This window comes from Struthio camelus, chromosome 18 (assembly GCF_040807025.1).
Source record: "Struthio camelus isolate bStrCam1 chromosome 18, bStrCam1.hap1, whole genome shotgun sequence".
NCBI lineage: Eukaryota > Metazoa > Chordata > Aves > Struthioniformes > Struthionidae > Struthio > Struthio camelus.
In genome coordinates, this window is record NC_090959.1 from 10,463,442 (window position 1) to 10,476,303 (window position 12,862).

Genomic DNA, 12,862 nt, shown 5'->3' on the forward strand with positions numbered 1-12,862 from the left:
CCGCGCAGGCGCGCGGTGGCCCGGCGCCATGGCCGGCAGCGCGGAGGAGGCGCGGCTGCGCGCCGAGATCGGGCGGCGGGAGCTGGAGCTGCGCGGCCTGCGCGAGCGGCTGGCCGCCGTGCTGGCGGGGCCGCCCGAGGGCGCCGCCCAGCAGGCACCGGCCGCCGCCGCCGCCGCCTTCCCCGGCGAGCTGCCGCCCCTGCCGGCGCAGGCCTCGCTGAGCGCCGCCGCCATCCTGCGCTACAGCCGGCAGCTGGTGCTGCCCGAGCTGGGCGTGCGCGGGCAGCTGCGCCTGGCCCGCTGCTCCGTGCTGGTGGTGGGCTGCGGCGGGCTGGGCTGCCCCCTGGCGCAGTACCTGGCCGCGGCCGGCGTCGGCCGCCTGGGGCTGGTGGATCACGACGTGGTGGAGACGAGCAACCTGCACCGGCAGGTGCTGCACGGGGAGGGCGGCCGGGGCCTCCCCAAGGCCGTCTCGGCCGCCGCCGCCCTGCGGCTGCTCAACTCCACGGTGCAGTACGTGCCCTACTGCGGGGCCCTGAGCCCTCGCGGCGCCCTGGAGCTGGTGCGGCAGTACGACGTGGTGGCCGACTGCTCCGACAACGTCCCCACCCGCTACCTGGTGAACGATGCCTGCGTCCTCGCCGGGAAGCCCCTGGTGTCCGGCAGCGCCCTCAGGCTGGAGGGGCAGCTGGTCGTGTACAACTACCGGGGGGGGCCCTGCTACCGCTGTCTCTTCCCCAAGCCCCCTCCGCCGGAGACGGTGACCAACTGCGCGGACGGCGGAGTGCTGGGTGTTGTGCCGGGCATCATGGGCTGCATCCAGGCCCTGGAAGTGCTGAAGATAGCTTCAGGAATGGGCTCCTCCTTCGGTCAGTTCATGCTGATGTTTGATGCTCGCGAGGGGAGATTTCGCAACATCAGGTTAAGACCGAAGAAACCAGACTGTTCTGTTTGTGGTGACAATCCGTCTGTCACTTGTCTTCAGGATTATGAAGCGTTTTGTGGTTCTTCTGCAACAGACAAATGTAGGACTTTACATCTGCTGTCCAGTAAAGACAGGATATCTGTAGAGGAATACAAAAAAGTGTTGGATGAGCAGGTTCCTCATGTGTTGTTAGATGTTCGTCCGCAGGTAGAAGTGGATATTTGTCGCCTGGTACATGCTGTCCATATTCCTTTGAGTAAATTGGAAGAAAGAAGCGAAGAATATCTGAAACGTTTAGAAAAAAGAATTTGTGAAGAAAAGCAGGGAACCAAAGGCAAAACAGCTTTTCCTGTATATGTTGTTTGCAAATTGGGAAATGACTCCCAGAAGGCTGTAAGAATTCTGCGGGAGCTGCCTGTCAAAGCACTTGGTTCTGTGTTAGCTAAAGATATTAAAGGGGGGCTCATGGCTTGGGCCAGTAAAATTGACCCAACGTTTCCTCAGTATTAACAATTTACATATTGCTGAAAAAGAATGAATACTCACTGTAAATGCTGTAGAGTTTCATCTTCTCTGTGTAATTACTGTATCGTATGGCGAAAACGGGAGGTAGAGATACCATGTTGCTTTTTTAATGGTAATTTTTGAAAAAAATCATGTATTTTTGTAGATGCTTTAAATTCTGTCTTTATAAAAATGTGAAACCATCAATGGAAATAGAAAAAAAATATATGTTTCTTGGTTGTTATTTAATAGAAGGACTTGGAATAGTTACATAATTGTGCGTTTGGGAACTGAGAATTAATCCTGATTAGAAATTATAGTCTTAAGAGTGACCAAGCACCGGAGCTGTGTTGAAAGTTTTTACTTTCAGTCTCCTAACTATCTAACATTAAAAAAAATTGAAACAGTGTACACGGTGATTAAAAAAAAATTACTGTTAATCTCGAGCTAGTCATTAGCAACATTAAGGCTGTGACAGAGAACTGCCAAGAAAAGGCTTCTGCTGACAAGACTGTTTTGGTCAACGTCTCTTTCTGTCTGTTCGCTGTGGAAGTGGTGTGTTTTCGTGAAAAAGAAGTGCTCGCTGCCAGTGGCAAAGAAAGGGTAGCGCTGCTGTCATAATGACGGAGAAACTGGAGCATAGCCAAAGCCAAACTTCAGATGTTGTGCTGTTTCTGTGGTGTGGTACTTTGCTTTGCTGACCCCGGTGCAGCTTAGGCAGGCAAATGTAAGTTGAAGGATTTCTTAAAGGTACAGGCACAAGAAACGTATGTGTAGTCGGCCACGTAATATCGGTCACATGGCGATTTCTGTACACCCGATTCATCTGAATTGTGGTAGTTGTGATAGTAGTGCTCACAGTCTTAAGAAATTGGGTAGAGGATGTACCTGAGTAAAAAGATTTTATGTAGATGTTAATCTATGACTATTTTATAAAGTTTCAGGGAAATTTGAGATACTTTATTGTCTTTCACATCTATTATGAGCTTAGAAAGCCATCCATCATTTGCCTGGCTGGCAACAAACGTGTTATGCAAATTGTGTAGAGAAAGTGAAGCTAAATAGTAATAGGACAAAAGTTTTAGCCCAGAAAGTTTTTAAAACGTCCAGAAAATACTTCTGTGAAGGTTTGGAAGCTTTCACGGATTGATAGATGAAGAGGTAAGGCAAATAGAAATAAATATATGGCCTCCCTTTTGCAAGTAGGAAGACATTTCCTAAGTTTCCTTCTTGTTTGTTGTCATAGTTGCATATTCCCCACTGTGCTGCATTATTTTATTAATTGGCATGAAGAACTATACACTGCTAAACAGTTCTTCTACAGGAACTGAATGAAAAAAGAGAGAAATAAACAGCTTCTCAACAGAGAGCTGCCTGAGTCCTCATCACTTATGCACAGTAATTTTTTTTTAAATTCCATTAATTAGGATATGGATTTCTTTTACTTTCTGAAGAGAAAAAAATCACCTGTCATGACTAATCTTAGCATTATACAGAGGCAAAAAAAAATAGTACCGTTATAATTAATAGTCGAAAATGCATATGTTGGTAGAATAAGTTGGAGAACGTCTACACCGCCTACTTTATTGTAACGTGCCATGGGTCCTAACCGCCTACTTTATTGTAACGTGCCATGGGTCCTAGCAATACTAATCTTAATAATCTCTTGTGAATGAGACAGTTCCGTGAATTTATAAAATACAGAGTCAAATCTTTTGCAGTTTGGAGGACAATGAAAATGTTGAAGGTCGTGACTTAGAGTAAGCTTTAATGTTTTGTAGTGTGTACTGTGAGATTCAAAATTCGAAGCTTTTTAAGGCAGGCTGTGCAGGCTTTGCTCGGTCAGAAAATCTGGCTTCTGATGGGTTTCAGTTGTTGGGAATTTTAAAACAGAGGGAGGTATCTGAAATGTATGACCTGTGTTTTCATTTTTCCCTATTTACTGTAACAGCAAGAGGAGACTTGGACTGAAACATAATAAAGGTAGTTCGCTAACACCCAACCTCCTTATGCTAAGCAAGTGATGGTATGTTACGTGCCCACCTGACCTGAAGGAGTGATTCCTCCTCAGTATTTAAAAGCAAGGTGAATCTATGAACTTTTCACTGGTGCTGTTGAGGAGAGGGCGAGTGGAAAACCTTTCTGATGGTAAATCTGTGTGTTGTTTCCAGAGACTTGAAATCCAGTATAGAGTTTTTTCCTGCGTTGTAACATTTTAGCAGCAAACGAATGCAAACTGCATGAGAGGAAAAGGAGCTGTCATTGCAGCTTGGCCTGTGTGATATGTGTGTGTGTGTGTGTGTTTTTTGTTCTGGAGCACATTTTTAACTGGATTTCCTGTATCACATTATGCAAATAGGAAACTGAATTTTTAAATAGTCTTTGTGCTGTGTAACAAACAGCTAACGCTTCTTGGATCTGTAGGGTTCTGTGGAAAAACAATGCAAGAGGTGAATGAAGATGGACCAAAAAGATAGAAAGATGCCAGAGCTGGTAAAAAGGAGCAAATGCACCAAAGCAGGCTGATAAGAGAGACAGACTTGCAAAGATCTTTTCTGTTAAAACTACTTTGGGAGAGACCGTTCTTGCGAACCTGCAGGGGCCTAGATCCTAAATTTTTATAGGAGAACAGCATCTGAAATGCATTTATTATCTTCGCAGAGAGAAGAATTTGAAAAAGTTTGGGGAGTCTGGAGTTGTATGCAAAACTTAGTGGACTATACGGAAGGGAGACAGTTATTCTGAAAAGAACCGGTAGTTCGGTTCTGATCTTAAAGGAGGGAGCATGCAAAACACAGGTTTCTTTGGAAAAAATGTGCTGCCTTGCTTAGCTTAAGATAACAATTAAATTCTTAGCAAACCTGGCAACATCTGCCATATATCTTAGTTAAAGATGGGGTCTGCAGTGTTTGTCAAAATTCCGTTCTTTACGTTCTGGGCCTTTTTCTTGTTTCATTGCTCGCATGCATATTGGAATGCTGTTGCTTCGGGGTGACGGTATCTCTGTTGAGAACTATAGAAAAGGTTAATTTCTTATTTCTCTTTGTGAACTTGCTGAAATGATACATAAGTCTTCCTATAAATACAGTCCTCAAGCAGTGCTGGCCTCTTTGGAGATGGTCTGAAAAGTCAAGGGCCGTAGCAACTTAGGGAAACCAAAACAGTTTTTGTTATTGGAAAGTTAACTTTTGCTTTGACGTGCTTTGTTTCTTTTACTCTATGCAACATGTCATGATTTCTCTATTCTTTAGGAAGTATCGTAGTAAAACTCAGAAATTCTAAAGGAAACAAATACTATCTAAATACTGACTGGGGAGTGGATTTTATATTTGTGCCTGAAATCTGATGCTGCAAATGAAGATATACTCCTTTATTCAAGGAACTTAAGTGTAGGTGGGCTAAGATATCTTACTGGAAGGGATGAGTTCAGTCAGCAGAGTGTATGTTTGTCTCTTCTCCCCTCACTCATTTGATGTGATGAGATTGCTTTTTGGTTGTTTGGTTAGATTCTTTTTTAAAATGGCATACTGGGATTTGGCACAGAGTCGAATTGGAAACAGTTTCCTTTTTCATCTTTAAGATAATAGAAAAAGGTTACATCTACTCTGAATTGTTACATTTGAATATTTCACACATGTAAATCTATGGGATAGCTTCACAAATCAGGGACAGACTTATATATTTAAACTCGTTTTTTCCTGGGATGTAGTTGTTATTTTAAAGCAAGGTAAATCAATCTACCCTTTAGGCAAGTCTAAAAGGTATCTTGCAGGAGCTAATATTCCATAATAAGCTTAGATCCTCCTTATTTTGGTGGCAGGGGTCTCTGTCTTATCTGGAAACTCCAGCAAATTCTGCACTGACCTGCCATCAAAGCATATACATTTATAAACTTGTAATACAACTCTTTGATATACAAATCTGTATGGGGTGTGTCCAACCGAATTTTCAAGTTTGTATAGCAGAATTTTAGACCTCCTGAATATATCTTTATTATTAACCCGTTTGTAAGTGTAATTTCTGGTGAAAACTGTTCGAAACCACATACTGGATGCTTAAAATACTGCAAGCATGAGTTTGTCTTTTTGAAAAAAAAATATGAAAGCTCTAGGTTGTCATTTTTAAAATTATGTCAGGGAAAAGAATTTTTAAGGTTGTTTGCTAGGTGGCACTGCAAGTTTACAAACCAAGTTGTTCCCTTGGATATAAAAGACGCAATCCAACCTTTAGTGAGGGCTGGGATTCCTTTTTAAAAATGTATTGTTACGCAATTTTTTAAAAAGCAAGCAAGGAAATTAGAATAAAAGGAAGTAGGGCAGTTTAATAGTAAGTACATATTCCAAAAAATATGTGCATATATAATGGAAGTGCTCTTTCTAGGGTGAGTTTTCAAAGCATGGTTTTCTAAAGCATTGTTAACCTGAGGTTTGTCTTTCACATGCCCTCTTGAAGAGCTTTTGCAGCCAAAATGGAAAATTGTGCAAAAAAGGGTTATTAGCACTAGCCCAAAATTCAATGTAGAGACTAAATTTGCAAAGAGTCGCTGTTGGTACGTTCTTAACATTACTAAAAAGACATTCTGTAGCACTGCAGATTTTCTTACCTGGTTAGAGCAGTTTCTTCGAAAAGGCAAGGATGTTTTCTGTTTGTCCTTACTGTTTTGTAAAACTGGACTTGCGGCATAAAACCTAAAACAATTACAATCACCAAAGTCAAAGAACAAAGCACAGAGCAGAGCATGGATGTCTCTGGAAAGCAAGAACTGTACTTGCAGACCTGATGCATCGGAGCAAGCCTGCAGAAATACCTGTGCCTAGAGCTCAGGAATGTTCCTGTGCTAACAAAACTAGATTGTGAAGCCTCTTATCCTATGTGATAGTGTAGGAATAGATTTTGATGGTTGTCTTGTCCTAAAAAATTCTGCAAGGGTGGTCAGGGCAGGTTTCATGAGGGAACTTTCTAACAGCAAGTTAACGTATGTCACAGAGATTTCAAATAGCAAAAGCAGCAAGTGACAATGCATCTTCTAGCACTCCAGAGAAGAATAGGGTAAGAAATGTGATGAAACAAGGGGATAAAAATGAGTATATTCATTTATTTAAAGTTTCTATAATAATAAACATCGTTTTAACTTGGGATTAATTACAAAAGCTTTGAAAGTTTTTGTCTTTTTGAAATCTTTAGCTTCATGTGTGCGATGTCTTTTAAGCTTTCTTCCTGTAACGCTGTGATTAAACATACGTGTTATGCTAGAGGTGGAGAGCCTGACAGACATCCTGGTGCATGAGTATAAATCAGAAGGAGAGGTCTTGTGAAGTCATGGCGCTTGCATCAGTTTGAATAGTGGTAATTTTAATTGAAATCAAGATGCTGATCTCAACATAGAAATGAAAAAAATGGCCTATCTGCTACTTCCAGTAGTAGATTATCACAATAATTGATTTGCAGTTGCTTAAATCATGTCCTGGTTGATTAGGTGAGTTGTTCCTGAAACTGGGTCATTCTGTCACTAAAGATTAAAGGCTTGCTTATTGCTGTATATTTCGGAAAAAGTTGAGTCGTTACAACGTTAGCCTGAACTTTACTGGTGTCACTTGGTTATGTCTGTGTCTCTGACTTACTAGCCCAGTATCTTTCACGTGTAACTGAAAACCTAGCAGCAAAGAGACTTGTGGGTACTATAATGCTCTAATAAAATTGACAGCTGGGTTCAACCAAATTGTGTAGTCCAGTGCAAGTGTTCCTCAGCTGGTGGTTTGTAAAGTAGTAGTGGCTTGTAAGACATCAGAAGATGATCTGTAAAGTGATAGAGGGGGAAAAAAAATGTGCACATATTCCAGTGCATTTGAGTAAAATGCAGTAGAATAGTTACCAAACTAGGGGAAACAAACTGCTATTAAGATCACAAAAGGAGCTGACTTCTCTGGCTCCTTCTTTCACCTGGATATAGTTGTATCTGTGACTTTGTAGGAACAAGAAGACAAAAGTTGAACTCTTAAAGAGAAAAGGTTTCTGTTCGTGGAGAAAGAAGGTTATGAAAAGGTTTCTTGTATGTAGATGCCAGGTATCTAAAAGGAATTCCTTCCAAATGAAAAACATTTGCATTTTTGACACCAGGTATTACTTTTAATAGAACCTTTAGGAAGTTCTTTTGCAATATAAAAGTGTAACAGATAGCTGTCCGTTAATTTACGTATTTGCAATAGCTAATTACTTCTTGCATTGGTTCTTATTCACTCCGATAGAATTTGTGCTGACCAGTTCCATTGTGTAGAAAGTTGAGTCCGAGTAACATCCTTACAGAGTCCATGTTGCAAGACTGATGAAGTCTTTTTTTTTTTTTTTTTTTTTTAACAAGAGTTTTATCTAAAGATCCTCTGCTACGGCCCACTGATGTCTGTGGAAAAGTTATGATTCACTTGGAAGAGCTATAGATCAGCCTGAAAAAAGATATGCTTTTTCTTCTGGAGTTAGTATATGTTCAGCCCCTGCATTCCTTTCTATATGACACTGAAAAGCTTCTGTCTTTTATTCCCATGTGATCACTTAATGCTAATAAAAGGTGGCAGCTGTTTCTTGTGGGAGAAGGCAAATGGATTGACCTACAGCAGGTCACATTTATCTGAGATCATCTGAGAAGCACTCCCACCTGAGTGAGAGGAGACTAAAAGAGGAATAGTGTAATGTCATCTTTTTTCATTTACAAACCCTTTCTGCGCATTTCAGAAAGAACAATTACCTTGCAAAATGTAGTGCCTTACAGCTTGTGGCTGTCGTGTAGATACAAAGATCTTAAATAACATTGTTGGTTAGCATATTTGTTTTTCTAAACACAACACTTAGAAAGGAAACTCCTCAACTTCACTTGTTCAGTTCATTGCCTACAGCAGAAATATTTTCTCCAAAGTTTCTTGGGCAAACAGACTAAGTTTTGGGAGGTTGTTTCCAATTGCTTGCTTAGTAAAGGGAGAAAATTTGCTGCCTGTGGGCGGGTGATTTCTGAGACAATGAATATGCTGAATGTGGTCTGTCTTACCAGCATCAGAAAGATGGATCCATTTTAATGAATGCAAAACCGAGTGCAGCTTCATACTCCCAGGTGTGGTGAAAAGCCCTCCCAGTAGTGGTGCTGTGGAACCTTATTACTGAAAGCAAAACATATCTAACATCCAGTCTTGCAGTGGTTACTCAGGTAAGTTAAACTCTTGTGTGAGGGAAAGGCACCAATGCTGTGAAGCGGTGGGCAGAGATAAAGAGCAAGAACATATTTTCTTATGCTGGCCTCTGTTCTTTCCCTTCTCGCGCAGATCCGTTTGAGGGTGGAAGGAAGGAGCAGCCACTCCATGCATTGAGCCGGTTACTTCAAAGCTGGGACACATCTTGAATGAGAAAGGTGAGGTCAAGTCACCCTGTGGTGGTAGAGCAAACTTGGTAAGTGCAAACAGTGCTGCTTTGTTTTGTTCCAGGACTTCAGTCAGAACTGCTTGAGTAGTTTTGAAATGGCAGATTGATTAAGAGGAAGTCGCATTGCTAAAGTAAGAGTGGCTGGAGTAAGAAGAAAGGTCGCAATCAAATGCTAGCTAGAGACTAACTAGCTTTCACCAGAATTTTTAGTGGGCATCATACAGACATAACTGTCCTCCTCCGCTGGGGCTACCAGAAGAGTAAAACATTAACATGCATTAGGGTGGCAAAATTTGGAGTACAGTTAGGAAACAATAATGTAAACCACAGGAAAAATGTATCTATATACACAGAGTGGTTTGTGGTCTTAACCTTCTGTGGTTTATATTGCAGTTATTTAAATATACCAGCCTCACTGCTTACCTTATGCTGCATCTTGGAGAAATTTATGGGGAAAAACAAGCCCAGGAAAAAAAGCAGCGTATACGTAGAACCCATGGTTAGGAAGGAGATAGGGTAAAGATTTGTAAGAGCTGTCTGCTGGAATAACTCCGAGTTGTCCAAAAGAGTAGTGATTTCATGAGTAAGGCAAAAGATTGAGAAGAAAGCCAGCCTTTCTGCTGAGTTCTGCTTGTACTCCTGTACTTCTCCAATCTCTGTTGTGTGCTGTTTAACTATTACTCTAGTGATAAGATCCCAGGGAAGTCTTTTAATAAGTGTGTTTTTCTTGTGAAAAACAAGGAAAGGAGAAAGGCCCCTGTTTGCATAATTCTCTAGTCTTCTGTCATTGGATGGATTAATATAACCTTCACGTCGTAATATATCTCATGCGATCGATCCAGCTGATTGTTGAAGCCCACTGAAATAGGTGTGATAGTACTGTTCTGACCTCTTGTTTCCTTCTCTTTAAGTATTGCAGTTCTAATGTTTTATGCTCGTGACAAAGACTAGCATAGAGCAAAAGATAGCTTCCATCCAAAACTATATCTATCTTATTAATCTTATCAGAAAAGGAAAATAATATAAGTTTAGTCTGTTCCTACTGCTGCTCTCCGGGTGCTGGTTTTCCAGTCAGAAAAATGCCTACTCCTATTCTGTATCAGGCCTACTTAAAACTGTAGTCTCTAATGACAGCTAGAATCAGGCTGTAACTATGGAACTGCAGAACCGATATCCAAGATCTGGAAAGGACCTGTTAGGTTGAAGAAACTGGTACGATGCACTTGGATTCAGCCATAGTTCTGGGAAGAGGACTTCTGCCAGCCCAACTCTAGCATGATGATTACCTTCCTCTAGGACAGCAGAACTTGATCAATGTCAAAGAGGCCTATGATGATACACACCACAAAGGTGGTATGTTTCAAGAAACAAGAATGACTGTGGACTTAACCTATACTCCTCTAGGAGTATGCTACAAAATCCATGTCTTCTCTTCATCCTTTTGTTAAGTTCTTGACAGTGTCTCCTGAAGGATAGGAAGGAAAAAAAAAGAGATTATTATTGTTGCTGCCGTTTGTGAGTGGTTGGGGGTGCTCAAGATCCCAGAGCAGTGGGAGAGAGCGTCCTTCCTTCACTGGGGCCCTGAAGGTGTGCATCTGCTGTAGGTTCTGCTGACATGATCCTTCATCATGGGTCACCGAGGGAAGACGTGGGCAGCTGAACCTTCTTGCAGGGTCTCTGTGCCCGTGGTACGAGGCCTTTCTGTGCAAATAATCTGTTTTGTTCGCAAGGTGTTCATGCTGTTGCTAGGAGACCAAATCTCTGCTTGGAAAGAAAGGTTCTTTCCAATTTTAAAATGGTTCCTCTCATATGTTTAACTGGGAAACTATTTCTGTTATACTCATGGACCTTCACCTGCTCACGAGTAGTGAATGGAAAAATCTTTTTTTCATGAAATAGATTTCTGTTTTCACAATAGAAGAGTATGAAACAAAGACATTAAAGGATTTAAATTTGTTTTTGTATATATGTGTGTGTGTGTATACATGCATACACATGCAGAGAGCACAGGCATATTCCAGGTGTTATATTATAAAACCATTCGTGATTTTTTTTTGACTTGAGGTAGAATTTATAGAAATCACTTGCAGAACTCTAACATTCATCTTTGAATCAATTTTCTTGCTCCACTGATCCAGGCAGTATCTGATTCTTGACCCTTTATTTTTTTTAAACAATAATTTAATTCTTCTCCTTTGCCTTCTACCCCAAAATCTTTTGGAGCCTCCTCATCTTCTGCCCTGATTATTATTAACTTCCTCTTCTATTTTTTTTATATATCTGTAGTGGCCTACTACAGTCCATTCAAAGCACATATAAGACAGCAAGGCTTGAAGATGTCTACACACAGATACTTAAGCATGGTTTTACCAGGAAGAGAAAAAGACCGTAGAGCATCTGTTGCCTTCTTTCTCTCTCTCTTCCCTAGTTGATCTCATGGCTGTGCAAGCTTCATCTGCTCCTGGTACTCTCAGCTGAAGATAGAAGCTTGGTGTTTTTCTCTTGGAGAAGCTGGTGCTTTCTTACTGGAGATGCTGTTCTGGAGATGACTGTTTGTGTGACTTTATTTTCAATTTTTCCCTTTCCAAAGTACCAATAAAAGGAAGAGGCTGACAGCCCTTTTCCCGGCCTGTGGTGACATCTCAAAGGAACTTGTTCAGGCATTGCTCACAACATGCATAGACTTCCACTTTGCGAGACACCTTATCCTCTTCTCCGTCTCTCCTTATGATTCACTATTGCTGTGATGCCTGCTGGGGACTTCCAGCTGAGAAGGTGAGATAGACACTGGTGAGCTGTAGTGTAAGCAATTACATTGCAGGAAAATTGTGCTTATTTATTGTGGTTGCTTCCTACCTGTTCTTCATTTCTACCTGCTTCTTATTTACCTATTTTTTCTCATAACAGTGAGCTCTGGGGGTGTGGAAGCAGCGAGAGTGGCGAAGCTACTGAAATCAAAAGTGATACTACTGATAGAACTTCAGAGCCAAAATCATGTACAGAAATTATATGCAAAAATATAGATTGGTCTATTCCTAACTAATCAACACTACAAGATACGTGTGTGCATCCATACTGGTAAAGGTACTGCCTGTCACAGAAATATAACATGGTAACATTTTATCTGAGAGGGCAGAAGCTTCAATACTGTCCCTTCCTTAAAACTCCTAGTGCATTTTTGGAAATAGATTTTTTTTTTTTACTCCAGAGAACAGGGAAGCAAATATTCCCTGTCTCATTGTTGCACAGTTTGGAACCTGAACGTTGCGAGATCATTAATCCTTGGGTGGAATAGTGGGGACTGGCACCTTGGTGCCCTCTGTTTTGTTTACTGGAATGAATGTTAAAGTCCATTTTCCATAAAGGCAGGCAAAGGAACCATAGAGAATACCCCGCTGGCTGCTTCCATGAGCTCTGGCCTCAGAATCTTGTATTTCTCTTTTTCCTCCCAGCTCCCGTGCTAACGTTGTCTCTCCCCAATCCACAGGGCGCAGTTCCTCAGCAGGTTAAGTCATTCTGCATTAGTGCTGCCACTGCCCCTCCTGTCTGAAGCTGCTTGTTTCTGCCCCTTCCTTCTGCAGATACTAGCACTCATCTGAATCCCTCCATGAACCTTTTCAAGGAGAAAACTAACCCTGCCAAAGCAGCGTTTCGCTGGCGGGTTTGCAGAGTGTCAGTGTCTCTTTGAGGAAAGCACGGGTGGGAGTTCCTGGCTGGCACTGGGAGAGTAGGACTCCGGAGGCACTGGCCGAGATGACCCTGTATTGTAATGGAGAAGCACCTCAAGCTACAAACTTACCCCCTAGTGCCTGCATTTGGGGTTTGGGATCTGCAAGACGTAACTTTGACCTGCAGTGTGGCCCACTGCTTTGAGCAGGCCCTGTTGTTATTTACACTGCTTTCACTACACAGAAAGACTAGATTGCTTTTTCTGTTGACCTTGGCCTATCCATCATGATAAATTTTGTGCCTGTCTGTAGATGGGTGTTCAGTGACAGTTCTTTATTTTTGAGCATAACGCAGTGATGT

At 41.9% G+C, this 12,862-nt stretch overlaps 1 protein-coding gene across 1 annotated transcript; it reads left to right on the top strand.

Annotated features, from left to right (window-relative positions):
• The first annotated feature begins 28 nt into the window (after positions 1-28).
• On the top strand, positions 29-1,614 carry MOCS3 (molybdenum cofactor synthesis 3). Its single transcript, XM_068911900.1, has one exon. It carries the CDS (start codon positions 29-31, stop codon positions 1,433-1,435), a length of 1,407 nt encoding a protein of 468 aa, XP_068768001.1. The 3' UTR covers positions 1,436-1,614.
• Positions 1,615-12,862: the final 11,248 nt, after the last annotated feature.